Source organism: Tachypleus tridentatus, chromosome 12, assembly GCF_004210375.1.
Source record: "Tachypleus tridentatus isolate NWPU-2018 chromosome 12, ASM421037v1, whole genome shotgun sequence".
Classification (NCBI taxonomy): domain Eukaryota; kingdom Metazoa; phylum Arthropoda; class Merostomata; order Xiphosura; family Limulidae; genus Tachypleus; species Tachypleus tridentatus.
Genome location: NC_134836.1, coordinates 74,056,389 through 74,077,634, shown reverse-complemented (window position 1 = coordinate 74,077,634; position 21,246 = coordinate 74,056,389). Strand labels below are relative to the sequence as shown.

Below are 21,246 nucleotides of genomic sequence, written 5' to 3'. Positions count from 1 at the left end.
AAGTAAGTTTAAGACTTAACCAATAAAAACTATAAAAAGGAGTAAGTTTCAAATATAAACCAACAAAAACAAACTTTTAAAAATATTTGTTTTTCGTTAATTAAAATCTCATCAGTGTTGCGACAGAAAATCAAGGCATTTTCATCAATAACAAAGAAACACTTCAATTAAATATACTCTGTGATACAATGCTGTGGTAATAGTTCATTTTAGAACTAAAATTTCAATAAAATCCTTTTTCTCGTGAATGGTGAACATTATTCAATGCCAGATATAAATACATTATTATAGAATTGTAAGAAAATTCTATAAAAGGCCGCAGGATTAATAGCTTTATCCAGGAACTAACAGAAATACCTGACCTCTAGATTCGTTTAGTAACAATCATATGTGATATAAAATATTGGATTTCTAAAGACATTATGCAAATTCAAGATTATCATTATGTAAATTAAAATTATAGTTTTGATGTGGGAATTTTATTCTCCATCTAAAGTAGAGACAGTTTAGTTTGCTATATGATCATTAGCCGATCAAGTGACACATTCACTTCCATTCCAATCTTGTTTGTTTCATTTTTTAATAAAATGGTGAACATGGGTTACTAGGTCAAAGAGTCTGTCTTAAAGTTGTATACATTTTGCACAGAATAATAACAAAATAGGTTGTCAAAGATTGTGAACACTGTTTTACTCTATCAAGTTAAAATACAATTGTCGTTAGTGCTATAACTAGGTAGGCGCTTGACCTGTTGAAAAAAGATGGTGATGAACCAATATAAGAAATCTCAGTTTTGGTTGTTCGTTTGTTTTCGACCTTGAGACGCTCTGTGGCCTGGCATGGCCAAAGCGTGACTCGTAATCCGAGCGGCATATACGCTGGTGTATAATGTGACGGTCAATCCCACTATTCGTTGGTACAAAGTATGAAGCTGCCTTCCCTCTAGTCTTACACTACTAAATTAGGGATAGCACAGATAGCCCTAGTTGTGCGAAATTCCAAAACAAACAAACAAACTGAAATGCATATACGCTGGAGATAAAGCGACTATACAAAGTAAATCATTATATCTAGTTTCTGATGACCTATAGAAAATAAAATTCGTGTCATTCCTACATAGAGATTGCAGGCACATTCTTCAGATCAAAAAGCCGTAGTTCCCTCTAGATAATTAGAAATTACCTAATTAAAATATGTAACATAACATAAGGTTATTTTAAACAACATTTTAAAAATCACGATGATGATTTTACTAGACTGTTTCTCAATTTTCTTTCACCAATCGAATTTGTTAATTATATGAACCAAACTGAATGAATGTAGTGTTATAGATATTAATGAAATTAACTGCTATTGAAGCCGAAATAAAACAAAATATAAAATAAATTATTTTAAAGGTCAATTTGCTGGGAAAATTTATATATTTCTTGCCATAAAATAAAATATACAGAAACTGTGGGTATTTTCTTATAGCAAAGCCACGTCGGACTACCTGCTGTGTCTACCGAGGGAAATCGAACCGTTGATTTTAGCTTTGTAAATCCGAAAACTTTACCACTTTCCCACTGGTGGTGGACTTCAGAAATTGACATGAGAAGCATTCGATACACTGTAGTTTAGTTCAGGGAATTTATATTTAAGACTGGGAACCCGTTGAATGGAACTGAACAACGCCTTACATCTCGATATTCAGATATGAAAAGAAATAAATTGAATACATTACTTGCTAGAATAATGTTGTCTCACACGTACAGTTTATCGTTAAGCAAAATAACAAAGTGAAGTACGTATAACTGTCACAATACACCGTTTGGCACCACCTGTTTCGATGACTAAAATTCTGCTTCAATAGCAAAGTCACATATTTTATTACATGTCCCTCTCCGTATTCATCGTTTTAGAAAGATTTTGTTTAAAAATCATAAAGCACATTAAAGTTCTTGTAGGGGGCGATGTTACTTATAGAAACATGGCTGCTTGTGTTGGGAATATAAAAATGAACCAAGACAGTGATAATAGTGTTGCTGTGAAAGAAGATTCTGGTATTAGGCCACAGTTTGGTAATCGTTATTTAACAGATAAAAATTCGGTGTTTGAACATAATGCATGGTATGTATGAACCAAATATAACGATAAAATAAGATTTTCTGGACTTTTGTTTCTAGTTTTCGGTTCACCTGATTCACCCAGTCACATTTACAGGCTTAGGAAACTGAACTTTAATAAATTATTACTGATTATTTGATTAAGACAGTATCACTCGTGAAAGCAAAAGTTGTTGTACGTGTACCTATTATATATTTCAGCTGATTTTTAAGCTTGACTCTTTTTGTTAGTGGAAGTTTGTGAAACTTAAGAATCATATATAATTATTGGTTAATTTTATATATGAATATATATTTTAATCTTATGGTTATGATGTTAATTTTCCCAAATACTTAAAGTGTCTGGTGCTGGTTCCTTATAATATTTCAAGTTTCAACCTGAATTATTAATTTCGAGTTAATGTTTTAGTTAAAGTTTATTTTTAGGTTTATTATAAATAAAAAATTAGATCTTTGTATTTTGAATATTGGTTTATAAATAGACTATAATGAAACTGATTCATGATCTAATGAATCACTTGAAATTTACCATTCTATAGTGTGTGCAAGAATGTATCATGTGCCTGATCATACACATGGTGTTGGCAGATCATATTTTGTATCAATTTATTTCAATTAAAGTTTTTGTTCTCTTCAGCTGTTATGAATTTCACCTAAACAAATGTATTTTTAAGTTATATCCTTCAATTCATAGAGAGTATGGCAGTTAATAACTGGGACAGTTAATGTAGTTTATGACTGCTTACCATAAGCTTTGTTATTTGAGTAATTAATTACCATATGGAGTAAAAAAAACCCATAAAACTATTGGACATTTTTACACATTGACTGCCCTTATGCTTTAATTGGGATATGCAAAGGATATTAATATGCAAAGATACTTTTGGGATGTTGAAATTTGAAAAGGACTTTCCTGTATAGAAGGAGCACAAGAGTTTGAAGAAAAAAATGAGAAATTTAACTAAAAAGGAATAATTCTGAGATAAGTTTTGAGAGATTTTGAAGTTAAATAAGCAAATTATTATAAGGATATGGTGTCATCACTTAATAGTTTCTGTTACAAAGTCAGTTATAATTTTTTAGAACACAGAAGGAAGAGGTCACTTCAGTTAGGTATGAACTAATCTACATTGTTACATAGATGTATGTATAAGTATGCCTGTAATAGAAAAAGTTTAGTATGGTTTCTTGTTGAAGGAGTGATATTTCACTGTCATCTTGATGCTGTGTTATAATTCATAAATGACCTAAAAGGTAATATCCAAATCTGGCCAAGACAAATATCAAAATACAAAAGGCACAGAGGTTGATTAAATTTACTTCTGTTGTGTGGTTAATGTAGAACAGTGTACATTTTCTGTGTTTGTGTTTTTTAGGGATAATGTTGAGTGGAGTACAGAGCAAGAAGCTTCAGCACAAGAAAGAGTTTCAAAGAACTCAGAAGTCAGGGTACCAGAATCTTTACAAGGTACTGTACTTTTCTGTTGGGAGTGATGTGTAAAAGGCTACAACTAGGAGTGGTGCAAATATGGTTACAATTTGGAGCAGTGTGTAGTTTGTTACTGTTTCGAGTGATGCACAGATAACTGTAATTGGGAGCATTGTGTAAATGATTATAATTGGGAGAGTTGTGGAGATGGCTATGAGTGTGAACAGTGTGTAACTGGCTACAGTTGGGAGCTGTGTACTTTATTGAAATTACTACACCTACAAATGTGATACAACTTAATGCATGGGTGTACCAAGATTTATTGTGCACATCTCAAAGCTTTATCATGTGTACCATATTGAAATAACAAAACAAATTAAAATGTGCATTAAAATAAAAAATATTGAACAAGGCAAGGTGAAAAATAATTATATAAGCCCAGATCAGGATGAAAAGAAAAAAAACATTACAAGTCTAGTATGTGGCTAAGATATAGACTAATCACTACATTAGGGTATCTCACAGAAATCAAAACATCTCAATATTAGATCACATAAACTTGAAAAGAGGGTAAAGGATTATATCATTATGATATAAGGTTGAGTTAGGAAATCTCAGTTCAGAGATCAAAACATTCACATTAAAGTTACATTTCTTACATGTTCTTTTGTTTCTTCTGGTCTTTTTTTGATATATTGTGACTTTATTCACAAATTGTTGCATCATTGTTACATAAGTCAAAATATATTAATTATTTAATATTATAACTACAAAATAATGCAACTTAAAAGATCAAAGCAAGTAAATAGGAAATGATTCTTCCATGAAATGTGAAATACACTTTTGAAACTGGTCAGTCTACTCGTACAGAGATGCCAACCATTACGATTTGAGCATAATCATTACAATTTTGGTGTATACATTACGACTATATGCTCATACAGATAAATATTATGACTTGTTGCAACTCCCAAATTATTATATATTATACAGACCTATACAATAAAGTGATAAATTGTTCCCCCAGGGCTTGAAAGGGGTGAAAAGAAAATTTCCAGTGAGATATAAATAAATTTTGATAATAAATAAAAGACATAGTCCAAATGGCTACTTGCAATAATCATGTTTGTGCTTGAAATAATAAAAAATATTTGTATCTCTGACATCTACCAATAGTTTGAGTGCTGTGTTTCTCCATACTGGGTATGTGGAGCAATCCATAGTTACGTCATCAGTGCTTGTCAGCCAATCAGTGCTCGCGTAGATGGGTATTTCTCGTTTTCTAAGTGGCATAGAAACACCAATGCAATCGTTTACAAGATGGAAAAAAAGAGGCCTCGTTTACCAGATTGTCTTGTTTCTGTCAAATCTAAAAGGACTAAAACTGTGAAAGGGCTCTGTCTACAATCATTAAGCTCAGTCATTTGAAATAGTTGGCATCTCTGCTTGTAATTTATATCGTTATCTAGCGTGTCAGCATGAGTGGAGAGATTTTCTTTTCTGTAGCAGTTGAAAAACTACATGAGAACTACAATATCGAATCCTTGTGTTTCTGTCCTTACAGTGTTCCAGATTCAAGAGGTCAAGGTGTTAGTGTTAGCAAACATTATTGGTGTGTTAAAAAACATGAACACAAACTGTTCTTTTGACAAGGTAATGTTTTATTACCTTTTAAAAGCAAGAACATCAAAGTTTCCTTGTTGTTTGTAGTAAACATTTTATGACTATTTAAGCACTTTGTTTAGCCACAAGGTATGTTGCTTTTAACCTTCTCTATTCCATCCAGTTTTCACATTATGTAGACCACTTTGGATGCATTTACTGCCCATTCTAATGTGTTGAAGTGGTCTTATATTTAGGCAAATTTATACAAAAACCTCTCAATACCTGAAAAACAATTTTTGGTACAATACTTTGTTACAAATGTTGCAGAATTGGCTATATTACCAGAAACGTGATCATCTATTTCCTCCTATCTCCATGGTGATACTTCTGATTGTGGTTCAAGTATTGTTTTCAATCTCTAAATATTCCTCAACCTGATGAATATCATTTTCACTTTGTTATCAAATGTTTTTTCCATGTTTAGCCATGGATTATGGCTACACAACAGGCTAGTATCCTGAGTTTCAACCTTGGAGAGAGATGTGTAATAGAACCAGTATCCACAGAATCAGTGACATTTGAGGTTATTCATTAGCACATTTCATACAGTTAAAACAAGATAGGCTACAAATGTACCCCTGGTATTATAGGTTAGTAAGAGCAGGAATCAAAACATGAATGATAAAGAGTGATACACATTGTCTATGACTGTGTCATAAAATGTAAATAAAATATTAAATATGTATCTAAGACTGTATCATTAGTATCATCTAATTATGAATTTTATAGGTTGTACAAAGATATGTATTTATTAATTAATATAAACAAAATTTCTACAGGGGTATGGATAAGTTTTCAACTTCACTAGAAAAGAAGCTTATAATGTGTGTAATTATCTTATAGACATAGTAACTGCTATATATGAAACCTTTTTTGACACTCTGTCAAGAAATGTGTAAGCTTTAAGGAAACAATGCAAACTACAAAACTTCAAACGTGTGTTACGTCTTCATTACTTTTTTAAAAACATTGTAAATAACAACGTATTTAGTGGGTTTGTTAATTTGTAAGTAAAACGTGTATGTGTGTGTAATCTGAGCTTTGTGGTCAGTTTAAGTGGAGTAATTTGTGGAAATATATTTTCAAAAAATGTATTCTTTTATAAGAATTCCATTATATTCATCATTACAGTTATATGTCCATTATTACAGTAGTTGGTAAAGAGTTTTATTCTTTTAATCTTTAGGGGATGCTATGAGCCATATTTTATTGAATATGATGACCAATAACACATATTTAGGTTTAGTTTTAAAATAAAAAGTTACAATAAAAATACTGTAAAACTTTTTACAGAAAAATTTAAATATTAGCCGTTTACATCACATATCATTACAAGTCTAATATTGGACTTGTTATCATTTTTCTGTAGAAAAGTATGAAACTGAAGCCTCTGAATACTGGAACAAATTTTATGGAATACATCAAAACCGATTTTTTAAAGATCGTCACTGGCTTTTCACTGAATTTCCTGAACTTGCCCCACGAAACACTGAATTCTCGCTGAGAGCCATCAATTCTTGCAGTTTAAAAAACAACCTACAAGAAAATTCTCGAAGTGGTTATTTGCTGACACCATCATGTAGTATGAGCCAAGGAGGTTTAGAAACTGCCAAAGAAGTTGACCACGAAAAGAACTTGGAAAATAAAAGTGTTTCATTTCATGTACAAACTGAGAATTGTGAAAGTTTGCTGGATTATCCCGGAGCTACAGCATCTATTAAGATTTTAGAGGTACTCATATTTACTGATAGTTTGCTCTCTTATGTTTTTAATCTTTTGTTTTGAGGGATTTTGGTACCTGAGAAATACTTTATAAACTTGATTAAATGTCTTGTTTAACACTGTACAGATACCAGAGAAATTGTTTACAGAATTTAATAGCTTTTTACTGTACTTGTAACATATTTTTCTCACTAGATAGTGATAAGTTTACAGACCTACAACTCTAAAACCTGAGGCTTGTTTCCCCATAGTGGACACAGCAGATAGCCTAATGTGACTTTGCCCTAAAACAAACAAACATCAAAAAATATATTTGCAAATAAAAAGGTCCAGTCCATATTGAACCTAAATTTTCTTTTCCTTTTTTTTTTAAGGTTTTAGTAAGCTTGACTAGAACTAAAGTTTATGTTATGTTCCAGTAAATCCCCAATATTCAGATTTGTTTTCCTAACATTTTCTTTTCATCTTTCAGGTAATTAAGAAGTAATTTATTGAAGCCAATAAGAAAACTTTTATTTTTTTGTTCTCTTGTAATAAGTATTCTTGTTAAACTTCAAATAATAATTATCTTAAACTAGTATTTTAATGTGAATAAATAAAAGATGTGTTAGAATGAATCTGGAGCTTTATATAATTAAAATTGTGTACAAAAGCTTTTCTCTTTTTTTTTTGTCATTAATAAATCCATAATAATTTATTGATGTTGTTATTAGTTTGCTTTGATTAAAATTAACTTTTGTTTTCTTTATAGGTAGGATGTGGGGCAGGAAACACAGTATTTCCAATTTTAGAAGTTAACAAGTAAGTTTTGTGTTGGTTAAATCTGATTAGGTACGTGAAATGCAGATAGTTTAACTATTGTAAATAACTTTATGTGCGTCGATTGTCTTTATACAGGACATGTTTCTGAAGTATGACTTTTGTATGCAGCACAAAATTTACCAATCAGTACATTCAACGTAAGAAAGTGTGAGCCACATATCTCATTTTAAAATATTGACCACTGATACTTAAGGAGGGTGATGGTATTGCGATGAGGTCAGTGAGTGTTTGTCTGTCTTTCCAGGTTCATACCTTGAAAACTAATAGATCAGTGTACACAAGCATTTTACACCAGATGAGAAGTCAATGGGGGACAGGTTCTCTCTACATTTGTCCTGGATCTAGATCTCTTTGAAGCCTTTTTTTATAATGGGATGATAAGGCATAATCATGGTTTAGGGTTAAGATTTCACATTTCACAGGCACATTAAGACTATGACTCCTCGTGACACTACAAAAAATGACCTGGATTGTTGACCATTCTGGGTCTGAGAAGGGTTTCTGAGTTTGTGTAGGTACATGATCCACTATAAATGTGTGCAGTCTCAAAAAGGGGTGGGGTGGAGGGTGATTGTATGGAATCTCTCTGATTACTCTTGTTTATACATTTAATGTAGTGACTTTGATTGTAGGTTGTTAAATACTGATAGTAAGATTAATGAGTAGTTTACCATGTGCCATTCACATGTTACAAGGAAAGAGATTGTGGTTTAGCAAAATGCAGTTCACAGTGTTTTTTAAATTGTTTACAAGAATAATCTGTTCAGTTTTTCTACTACCACTGTAATCTGTAACACAAGAAGTCAAATAAATAGTGATGTCAGCATTTTGTTATTGAAATCTATTATAATAATTGATCAACTTGTATAAGGTTGCTCATTCCATTTGTTTTATTAATGAAAGTTTATTTCAACAGTGATCAAGGACTGTTTGTTTATTGCTGTGATTTCTCTGACTTCGCAGTTTCACTTGTTAGGGTAAGAACTTTTTATTGACTAAAATATTGAATTTTTACTTTTTTTTTCAAGTTAGCTGTTCATATTGTTTGTCAGTGTAACAAAATAATGAAGCCATACTTTCTGGAGAGCAGTAGAGACATTTTTGCTGTTTAGAATCCTCAATGTCTGTGCAAGTCACGAATCAGAAATTGAATTTACGGAAAAACCTAATGTCTCATCTTAAGGAGAAATTCTCAAAATCTGAAACAGCTTTGAAAATATTTTGTAATTCATTACTAACTTATCAGGCGTGTATAGTTTCAGATTCTTACATTTGTTTTATGACATTGCTTTTCAGTTACTAAGCCTAGATTGGGGAGGGGGTTTTTTACACACTATAAAATAGCATTTTTGTTAATAATACTATGAAATACTAATTATAAATGGATTCTAATTTGTGATGATTTGAATACTTAGAGTGTTCTTGTTTTCTGATATGACTTAGTGTTTTTGTTGTGGTCATTTTATGTGAGTTTTGTTCTTTGGAATTTGAACTTTTTTTTTTCTTTGCTTTAAACTGTGATGAGCAAAAATAAGTGAACTAAATATGTCTAAACAGTGTTTTTTTTTTATACTGTAGACAATTGAAACCTTACTCTGATAATATCAAATATTTTTAATTTGTTTTACTATCTTCTACAGCTTTGCTGTGGTTTGTGAAAGGCATGTGAAGTGTTATATTACTTTGTGTTATGTAGAAACACGATAAGTATGAACCAGAAAGGTGTTATGCTTTCACTTGTGATGTGACTACAGATGTCTGGCCTGTTCCATTTCCAAAAGAAAGTCTAGACATTATAGTGTTAATATTTGTGTTATCATCAATTCATCCAAATAAGTAAGTCTTTCTTATTGTTTTTCTATATATTTACTTTATATGTATGTATAATATAATTCTGATTTGGGACATTTTTAAGGAATTCTGGTTAAACATAAGCTAACTACATCAGAGATACATTAGTGAAACTGATCCTTTTCTAGTAAAGTGACAAAAGATATTTAATGCCATTTATTGATTTACAATGACTCTAAAACCCGTAGCAGTTGAATCACCATCATCACTCGAGTGCAGTTACTATCAAGAGCATTATTGACTGTACTTGATAATTTATAAGGCTCAGCCATACTAGGAGATCTAAGTTCATACACTAGGCCAGCAATGCAAAATAATCTTCATAAATTATTGAATATTTATTCATATAAACTTTATGATGAATAATATTAATTTAACTAAATGAGACCTTTTGGTAAATGTTAGAATTTGTGTCCAATAATTAAATAACCATGACAATCAAAACTAAATATTAATTATTTATCTCTACTAAAACTGTTGTCACATCACATCAAGTATATTTTGAGTTTTTTGTATCTCATCGAGATATTGAGACAGTTCATAAGCTGAGTGCTGAGTTTTCTTTCTTTTCAAAAAAACTAATATATATTTTGTTTTATTTAAAGCTATTGCTGATTATACACCTTTGCCAGAATCGTACAGAAATGAGTAGTATAGATAATTGACATAAAATCAAGCTGATGTCTAGTTCACAACTGTTATTCGTTATCTCTAACTGATATGAAAAGATTTCAGTTCATTTCAGATACAGAAATGTCCTGTATAAAGCCTGTTTATGTTCTCTAGTTTAATTTTGTTATATGTCATTTTATTATCCTTTGTTGATTTTTTTTTATAGTTTTCAAGAAAAACAACCTTGTTTTAATTGGTTGGATGTAATCCACCCAACTTGTAACCATGAAAGTAATTATACTATGATTTTTGATAATGTAAACATATGTTTATAAGGTTTAGCAGATTATTGGTAAACATTACAGGGCTTTTTTTTGCACAAATTGTTTTTTAAATATGTTATTGAGACTTTTTAATTAAACATTTTCTTCTAAATTTTGTATCAGAATGTTGACTATCCAACATGTAGAGTAATTTTCATTTTACAATTAACAATAATTTTATGAATCAGAAAATTTTCAAATTTTTAATATGAAATCCCTGTAATTTCTTGATAATTATGAAATGTTTCCAGAAGAAGAAAGCTATTTTATCTCTTGTTTTCAGTATTGAATCTATATATATATGTACTTGGCAGGTTTAACTGATCTCATAACCACCATAAAAAATTAGAAATAAATTATGCTTTTGTTCTAGAATAACTACAAATTATGACTCAAAAACTCAAATGTTTTGTACAAATAACTTTAATGTCATAACATGATGCATTAATATATGTATATATTTTTCTTTTTATTATTTTGACCTTTCAGCAACACCTGATTAATGTTACAGAAGTTACAATTATGTGGTATACATGCACTTATATTACCATATCCAAGGATATAAAACTGATTTTTAGTATTTACAAAGTGACCTATCTTAGCTATGTTTTAGTGGACTAGTATTTAGCAAAATACAGTTACATGCAAGTTATAATGCATTATATATGTATCTGGATTATTAATTTTTATAAACAAGTTCTGAAACTAATTTTCCTTAAAACATACAATAGTAAATGAAGGGGTAAAGCAAACATTTATCTTTTCTAGTTATGACCTTTGTACTCAGTTGCTGCTTGTTGTAGATTGCTGAGCCTTAAGAAATTTTGCACATGGAGGATTTGAAACAAAATAATTTTGTTAGGTTTTATATGTGCATAAGAATAACCATAAAAATTATAAATTACTATACCAATACCATATAATTCTATTGTAATTTATTAAGTATATTAACTAAGCTGTATTTTGGCCTAAAAATATATGAAATTTCGAGCAGATTAAAGACACAACCTACCTTCTTGAAATTTTGTTTTACAAAAATGAGTTGGCATCCTAACACATGAAAATGACTGAGAAAACTATAAGGAGACATTCTGAGCTTTTTATTGGTTATTCACGTGTAATATATGCAAGTAAAAGTATATAATGAACCATTTCCAAAAATGGAAAGAGGTGAGTGGGGCCACTGTATTTGATTCAATACATGAGCGATATGTTAACAAGTAAAAAAAAAAAAGACACATTTTTCATATTTTATATTCTATTTTGATAATACTGGTAATTTTAGTTTCTAGTTCATACAGAGTTATAGACTTTGTATTATGATATCACAAACATCTAATTTGAACTTGTGCTGCATTCAACATACCACATTACACACAAAAATCGATGTTTAAGTATGTTTCTTTAACATTTACTTTGAAATGAAGACATTGAATAATGAATGTATGATATGAAAATTTGAATTATAATCTATAGTTTGATACCAAACTTATGGAGGTAAATTTATAAAATAGTGGTTCAATAACATTTTAAGTGCAAGTCAACAAATATGATGACATGGCCTGTAACCCATGACCTGTAATGATAGTGTTAAGTAATACTGTGTTTATATTCTCCTAACAAGCATTTTATGTATACAGATATTTTTGAGATGAAAACAAAGACGTTTTTGTTTCGTCCATAAAATATGATGTCAAAACATCTTAGGTTTTTAAATTGTAACAAATCTTTTTTCTTCATTGTTCATTATAAACTAGAATGCAACATGTTATCCACACCCTGAGCCAGTACCTGAAGCCTGGTGGACGGATTTTGTTTCGTGATTACGGCAGATATGATATGGCAGAGTTGCGTTTCAAGAATGGCTCTTGTCTCCAGGAACACTTCTATGTTCGTGGAGACGGAACGAGAGTGTATTTTTTTACTCAAGGTAAAGACTTGTATAAAAAGCATCAGTGATCTGTATTGATCAGATCTTTTTATCACTTAATTAATGATATTCAGTGGGATTTGAAATACAGTGTGCATAATAGTTCTGGCAAAGTTTTAGTTTCCATGGTATAATTCAGTACATGGTTATGAGATCAATCAAACATGCTGAACATATACAGAGATTCTGATTCAATAGTGAAAATAAGATAAAATATACAGTTTTTTCTTATAAAACATGGAGGTTATAAAGATTTCACATGCAAAATTTGAAAAATTCTCCAATGTATAAAAGTATTTTTAATCTTAAAATGAAAATTACTCTGCACATTGGATAGTCAACATTCTGAAAGAAAATGTTTAATTTAAGAACCTAACAATTTATGTACAAACCTTTGTAATGCTTATCAATAACCTGCTAAATTTTAAATATGTCTACACCATAAAAATCATAGTAAAATTACTTCTATGGTTACAAGCTGGGTGTATTCCTCCCAACGAGTAATTGAAGGATTAATAAATATGTTTGCTTGTTTGTACCCCTTATTAGTTGTTTTTTTTGAATGAGTGAAAGAGTGAGTTAAGTGATAAGATGTGATACACAGATAAGCATTAAAATACTATGTGGTATAGTAATTATTATTTTCATTAATTAAAAAGCACATTAAAATGATTAGTTTTACATTATAACACTGATGACTCTACTTTTAATTGTTTGCCTTTCCTCCCAGAGATCATTTATACCTCCACAGGGGTGTGCCTCACTTTGGAAAATATGTGAGAAAGTACTGTCACTATAAGATTTGTTTTTATGTATATAAGATATATTTAAATATAGATAAAGTAAATTATGTTAATAGTGTAGAAATAAATATTTTCAGTTGTTTTTTTATGGTCTGAGTAAATGAGATGGTAATACCTTCTTGTATAAGTATTTAAGTAATAATGTTTTTTTTTATCAGAAATTCCATTTATCTTAATAGTGGTATTTAATCAAAAATGTGAAGATTTGGATTGGTTTGTTTTGAGTTTTGTGCAAGGCTACATGAGTGCTATCTGCGCTAGCCATCCCTAATTTAGCAGTGTAAGACTAGAGGAAAGACAGCTAGTCATCACCACCCACCACCAAATCTTGGGCTACTCTTTTACCAATAATAGTGGGATTGACTGTCACATTATAACAATCCCACAGCTGAAAGGGCGAGCAGGTTTGGTGTGATTGGGATTTGAACCTGTGACCCTCAGATTACGAGTTGTGTGCCTTAACTACCTGACCATGCTGGGCAAAATGTGAAGAAAATGTGTGGCCAAAAAGGATTGAACATGAGACTTAAAGGAATGAAATCAAAACTAGTGGCAAAACCAGTTACTACATTTGTAACATTAATAAGAACTTTACAGCAAATATTCATTCATCAGTGAGCCAGTAGCCATTTTTTGTTTCAATTTTACATAATGGTGAGTAATGCAAAATATGTAACCTAGATAACTAATATTTGAATATATGCTGTAATATTCTTATCAATGCTATAAGTGTAATTACCAGTTCAGCCACAAATTTTCATTTCATTTCTTTAAGTCACACTCTCAGTCCTTTCTTAGCCTCATCTTTTTTCACACCTAAGGTGTTATTGATTAGATATTGTCAATTTTTTTTCAATATATGTCAACAAATCACAGGAAGTAAGAAAGTGACATACAACAGTAACCAGCATTAGCTTTAGGATTGCAACCCTATTATTTGGAACAGACCTTTATTTTATAGAACCAACCAGATTCTTTGTGATATGTGTTGGTAGCTTTTCCTCTCTAAGACATTGTTAATAAATTGCTATATAATAATGCCGTGGGAACAAAACTGTTTCTTATCATCAACCACATGCATTCAGTACAGCTGTATCAAGCATCGTTGTTTGCACTAATTGCTTAAGTTAACATCATGTGAAACTAAACTCTCTTAGCAAATTTTTCCCTAAAACTTGACCCGACATGGCTAGGTGGATAAGTAACTCCACTCGTAATCTGAGGGTTGCAGGTTTGAATCCCAATCACACCAAACATGCTTTCCCTTTCAGCTGTGGGGGCATTATAATGTGACAGTCAATCTCACTATTTGTTGGTAAAAGAGTAGCCAAAGTGTTGGCGGTATGTGGTGATGACTAGCTGCCTTTCCTCTAATCTTGTACTGCTAAATTAGGGATGGCTAGCACAGATAGCCCTCAAGTTGTTTTGAGTGAAATTAAAAACAAACCAAACTCTATAACTTGGCAATTATTAATAACCATCCACTCATCTGATTTTTTTGAAAACTTGAGTTATGAATTACTGATCTTGTCTGTTTGGCCTAAACAATACTTACATATCTTGTGCCTTTAATCAGAATAACAAAAAAGAACTTTAAGTAGGCAAGTGCAAAAATATGTTTCAAATTTTGAGTAGCTTTTGTGGAATAACTTTCACATGTGGCTTTCAGTTAAACCAAATATGACACCCAATTGTAGCTGTCTTGGATTACCAAATTTGAAAACAATTTAACAAATGTATTTTTTTCTGTTGTGCAAAATGTTATTTCTTTTGGTTCAAAGTAAACACAAAAAAAATCAATCAAAGTTGGAAATTTTATTTCTTGTGTAATTCATTATAGAGTGCCTTGTGTAATTCATTATGGAGTGCTTTGAAATTTGATACGTGAAGTAAGGATCCAGTGGAGCACATGCACTGAAAATATGTGATAGTTTGGAACATAAGTTGTTTTGAGATGGTAAAAAAAGATTTTTCAGATTAAATCTTCATATACGTATGTGTATATGTGTGTGTATTGAGGTTTATTTTTGCAATGAATTTTTGTCAAGCTTTAGGTTTAGATAAACTTCAATATATGTATGAAGCTGTAGTTTTGGAATGGTTTTTGTCACGTTAATTATTTCAACATAGTGGAGATTATTTTAAAATTACCTATCTTTTACATAGAAGCAGTTTTTAGAACATTGTATTCTCATGACATTCAGCACATTGATAAATAGTTCTTTTTTCACTTGTGTAACACCAGCCACTCCTAAGAGGTTTTGTGGAGTCTGTCGCAGGGTTCCTGTATTTTAATGAATAATGTTTAATAGTAGCAGAAATAAATTGTTAAACAATGTTATTATTGTATCATTTCATTATAAATTATAAAAATATGTATTAATCAAAAAATAACAACAATATTATTAAGTACTTAACCCTCAGATTACTGACTAAATAATTGCATCACTTTGAGTAATTTTTTAGTTCTACCTCTTATGAAACTGGGTGTAATGAACAAAAAATAATTGGTGAAATAACTAGTTTTTCTGGGTAAGCTACATAATAAACCTGTAGCTTAGTGGGGTTAACTACAGTGTAGATATGTTGATATTTGTTTGACATGTAAATTACAAAAAACCCTTGTTTCTGACAGTGCAGTGAATCTACATGTAGTATGATACATAGATAGTTTAGAAAATTGTACTTAAAGGGTTGAGATAGTCTCCATCAGTACTTGTAGAGTTTATGTTACTCTAGAAGTATTCATACTTCACATTTTGTTAATCCACAAAAATACCTTACTTCCTTTTTGGTATGTTTGTTACATGAGAAATGTGGTCTTTAACTGTGATGTGTTTGAAATATGTATAGGGTTTTCTTACATGAGAAATGTGGTTTTTAACTGTGACATGTTTGAAATATGTATGGGATTTTGTTACATATAGAAATGTGGTCTTTAACTGTGACATGTTTGAAATATATGTGGGATTTTGTTACATGAGAAATGTGGTCTTTAACTGTGACATGTTTGAAATATGTGTGGGGTTTTGTTACTTGAGAAATGTTGTCTTTAACTGTGATGTGTTTGAAATATGTATGGGAATATTTAAATATATTTTTGAATGAGTGAAATATTATATTTTCAAGCATTTCTAGGAATATTTGGCTTAGAAAAAAATCTTCCATTGTAATTAAGGAACTTCCAAATTCTAATCATATGTAGATATAACTCATACATGTATGCTGGTTTTATTAACTGTTAAGTAACAAGTTTTGTACTATTACATCTTTCCATTTCAAGCTGAGGTTGATGGACTTTTTACCAGAGCTGGTTTGGTGAAAGAACAGATCTTAGTGGACAGAAGACTTCAGGTTAATCGAGGAAAGTTGCTAACAATGTATAGAGTATGGATACAAGCTAAGTATTGTAAACCTGTAACAAAATTAAATTGTTAGTGTAACAAAAAAACTAACAATTAGGCAATCTGTAATGTATTGTAAGTATGGAGAAACAGCAGCTTTTTTAGGTTTATGTAAAATATTTTTTATGGAAAAAATGGGAGAAAATAAAAGTTTTATCACACAAAGGGTTATGTACTGTACTTTTAAGAAATGACTCAGTGGCTAACATACCAGTCTACAAGTCCATGGCTGGTATCTCGCTACAGACAAAAAAGCTCTTAATATGGGTAATGGCCAAATTCCACTATTTAGTTTTGTAATAAGTGACAATGGGTGTTGTTGTCTAACTTCTTTTCCTCTAGTCAATCACTTGAAGATAAGAAATCCCTAATGCAGGTGAACTTTGAATAGCTTTGAGAAAAATTATACAAACAAACAACTTAAGAAATCCTGATAAAAAAATGTTTTTAAATTTTTAAGTTGTGATTTATGTTGAATCTTTAATAAGACAAATCCTGAATGGAACATTTCATTTCAGTTACTTTGTTGGTGCATGTCACAGAATCTGTTATTTGAATGTAAGGAACTATATTCTGGTTTTAACACAATACTTCACAAGTAATTTAAAGGTGAGAAAGAGAATTTATGGGAAGTATCAAACACTATTTCATAATTTTTAGTATTTTTAAGTTATCATAAATATAACTTATTTATCTTTTAAACAGCTGGAACAATAGAAAAAAAACATAATTCAAAATCAAGTATGAACAATAATTTGTTCATCTTTATTATTTTTAGTTGTAAGTATGCAAAATTAATTCCAAAACTTCTTCCAGAGTATACTCTGTTCCTTATAGTATATCATATTTACTTAAAGGATGTATTAAAATAAACTATGGTGTAATTATAATTATTTAACCTATTTATTGGTGACCACTATTAATTATTTATTTAGGTTTAAAACTATGAATTAGTGCTACTTTCAATTGAACATTTTAAAAACAAAAATACTGTTTGGTAAATATTTTTTATTATAAAAATCTGCTTTCTTTCATTGATTTCATTTTCCTCTGGTAGAGCAGTAAATCTGTGGATTTACAATGGACTCAGCTATATGAAAACAAATATTTATTAATTTCAATGATATAAAATAATACTTCTTTAAAACAAAATTAAAGACAGACATGAGCAGTGTGCGGTAAATGCAATTCCATGTACAGTTTTTAAAAATATATTACTATACTGATACTAGCATATTCATTCTGAATAATCCTTGCTGCAACATGTGTTGTAGCTCAAACTTTAAATCTTTTAGTTTCCAGCCCAGCACTCTTAACCACTGGACTACTCTAGGACTTTGAGTTTGAAAGCTCATGATTCATTTGCTGTTTGAGTCCAATCCCAATTAGATTAGCCCAAGAGTTGTTGATAGATATTGTTGACTAGTTGCTTTCCATCTGATTTGTCATTATGCAGAAGTAGCACATATAGTCCTTGGACAAAGATTTAAAACAATTAAAGAATTATAAACTATCTTAGCTTACTTCAAATTTTCAATTGGATAGAAAAAAAAGTTTAACTCAGTTACAGGGCCCATTGATAATTTTATTCTATGTAAAATTACATGGGAAGTATGGCCTACAAATATTATTAGCCTTTAGGTCCACACAACCTTAAATCCACTGCTGGGTACATATATTTAGAAAAGTGAATTATTTTGTCAGTGCAGAACTTTGATCAGATTGGTTGGTTCAGCACAGAACCATAATTTGATTGGGAGGGTTCAGGACAGAACCTTGTTTGGATTGGTGGGTTCAGAACAGAACCTCCTTTGGATTGGTGGGTTAAGTTCAGAACGTCCTTTGGGTTTGACTGTAACACTTTTTATTTTATACATTACTCTTGAGAAGTAACACAAACAATCTTGTAATAAAGAGTTGTAAATTTTGGTTTGTTAGAAATTGCTATTTTTAGTTTACTCTTGTTGAAAAAATTAATGCATTACTATTTTAATATAACAAAAGCTTAATATTAACTATTCATGAGTTTAGTTACATTTTCTCATAAAAGATATTGTGAAACTGCTGTAGTTTCATAGATCTCATTCATTAGTCCTCAAAATGATCAGATAGGCTTTTCTGCAACTGATGTGTTGTTAAAAGATATTTTAGAAATAAGAGAACTGATATTATAGAATGAACAGATCATTCACATGATATCAACCCAATTAAAAACTTATGGGCTGAGTTAAACTGATTAATGAAAGATCTCAAGCAAGACATGGAAGATGAATTTTTTGAAGTACCCAAAGAAGGATGACAGTCAATCACTCAGAAATATCTTCACAAACTCGTTGAAAACATGCCATGTCAATGTGAAGCAGTAGTGAAATCCATGAGGATCCCAACAGAATATTAATTTGTGAAACTGGTTTGTTATTTTCATTTTCATGTTGGATATAGACTTACATAGATATTATATAAGAATGAATTACTTGACACGAGCAGATCTAGTTATTTCTGATCTCACATTACAATCATACATGTATGCTTAAACGGGTTCTTACACAAACATAACAAATGTTAGGCAAGAGGTAGGGACCAAGAGAGAATGGTCCAGTATTTAATGTAACAGACTACATTCTGTAGGTCCATCATTCATGTCTGATTCTTTCAAGCAAAAAAGAGAGAGATGTGCACCGAACTTTGGAGCTGTGGGTGTGTTATAAGAGTGATGGTTGGATCCCATCATTTGCTCAGACAAGAGATGTCGGTGGCATGCTGTCAACTAAATTCTTTCCCTTTCACTTAATCAGTTCCATGTTAGGGATGGCTGTTGTAGATAATCAGTTCCATGTTAGGGATGGCTGTTGTAGATAATCAGTTCCATGTTAGGGATGGCTGTTGTAGATAGCTATTGAATAATTTTATGAGGTTTTCAGGAAAAACAAGTGCAAATATGGGCAGACCAGTATTTTGTAAACAATATATGTGGATCATGAAAACAAAAAAAAAAAGGAAGACTGCACATGATCATGAAAATGAAATATTAACATAACGAACTCTCACAACTAATTATCCAACATTTACCTCCCAGAACGGCATGGCCAGGTGGTTAAGGCACTCAACTCATAATCCGAATAACTGTGACACCAAAGATGTTCACCCTTTCAGCTGTGGGGGTATTATAATGTGTGGTCAATCCCACTATTCATTGGTAAAAGAGTAGCCCAAGAGTTGGCTACTTGAAGGCTATCTGCGCTAGCCATCCCTAATTTAGCAGTGCAAGACTAGAGAGAAGGCAGTAGGCATCACCTCTTACTGCCAACTCTTGGGCTACTCTTTTACCAACGAATAGTGGGATTAACCATAATAATCTAACATCCCCACAGCTGAAAGGCCAAGCATGTTTGGTTAACGGAAATCGAACCCACGACCATCAGATTACGAGTCGAGTGCTTTTACAACCTCTCCATACCGGGCCTGCTTGGATTGAGAAAAATTCATTTCAAGAGCTGCAGGAATGTCGTGTATTCTAAGCCAAAAACTTACATTAAGTTAAATTGTTAAAAGATCATAAAACCAAAAGTGGCTTTTTTTTTTTTATTACTTATTAGATAGTTTAGTATTATTTGTGTGGTAATGCAGTGTTAAGTGACTGGTATAGGGAAATAAAAACTAACGTGTGAAACTGTAAATGTTTTTTTAGATAAACACAACAAACAAGTAAGTTTTCCTGAATACCTTAATTATTTATTATATTTATTTGGTTCGCTTTATGTTCACACACGAAAGACCTAACACCATCTTTCTAAGAAAACAAAACACCATCTTACCAGGAAGACTTAACATCATCTTTCCAAGAACACGAAACACTATATTTCCAAGACGATCCAACACCATCTTACGAAGAAAAACTAAAATCATCTTTCCAAGAAGATCCAGCACCATCCTTCCAAGAAGATCTAACACGTCTTTAAAAGAAGATTCGACACCATGTTAGCAGTAAAAGCTAACACAATCTTTCCAAGAACACATAATACAGTATTTCCTAGAAGACTTAACACCATTATTCCAGTAAGACCTAACACCATATTTCCAAGAAACCCAACACCATCTTACCCTGAAGACAATTATCATATTTCCAAGAATATCCAACACTATCTTACCAGGAAAACCTAATATCATCTTTCCAAGAAGACATAACACCATCTTAGCAGGAAGACCTAACACCATATTTTCAAGAAGACTCGACACCATCCTTCCAAGAAGGCCTAACACCATCTTACCACAACGACCTAACACAATCTTCCAAGGAAAATCCAATATCATCTTATCAGGAAAACCTAAAACTATCTTTCCAAGAAGACCCAACATCATCTTACCATGAATACATAATACCATATTTCCAAGAACACGTGACACCATATTTTCAAGAATATCCAACACTATTTTACCAGAAAAACCTAATGCCATCTTTTCAAAACGACACAAAAGCATTTTACCAGAATCATGTAACTCCATCTTACCAGGAAGATCTAACACTATCTTTTCACGAACACGTAACACCATATTTTCAAGATGACGAAACATAATCTTCA

General features: G+C 31.1%; 1 protein-coding gene across 2 annotated transcripts; it reads left to right on the top strand.

Moving 5' to 3' along the window:
- The first annotated feature begins 1,946 nt into the window (after nt 1–1,946).
- Mettl2 (methyltransferase-like protein) lies at nt 1,947–16,831 on the top strand. Of its 2 annotated transcripts, XM_076470016.1 has the most exons (8): nt 1,947–2,109; nt 3,482–3,573; nt 6,569–6,930; nt 7,673–7,722; nt 8,660–8,720; nt 9,440–9,579; nt 12,287–12,459; nt 16,546–16,831. In XM_076470016.1, exons 1-8 carry the CDS (start codon nt 1,970–1,972, stop codon nt 16,698–16,700), a joined length of 1,173 nt encoding a protein of 390 aa, XP_076326131.1. In that variant the 5' UTR covers nt 1,947–1,969; the 3' UTR covers nt 16,701–16,831. The 2 variants fall into 2 exon arrangements, with proteins under 2 accessions (XP_076326131.1, XP_076326132.1); XM_076470017.1 differs by lacking the exon at nt 12,287–12,459 and having other exon boundaries at nt 16,546–16,681.
- The last annotated feature ends 4,415 nt before the right edge of the window (nt 16,832–21,246 follow it).

What these genes read in the sequence shown, in the direction of transcription:
- Mettl2 (XM_076470016.1), top strand. Translation starts at nt 1,970, where the DNA reads ATGGCTGCTTGTGTTGGGAATATAAAAATGAACCAAGACAGTGATAAT. An exon ending in CATCTATTAAGATTTTAGAG is followed by an intron (nt 6,931 to 7,672) that starts GTACTCATATTT and finishes TTTTCTTTATAG; the next exon opens with GTAGGATGTGGGGCAGGAAA. An exon ending in TCATCAATTCATCCAAATAA is followed by an intron (nt 9,580 to 12,286) that starts GTAAGTCTTTCT and finishes ATTATAAACTAG; the next exon opens with AATGCAACATGTTATCCACA.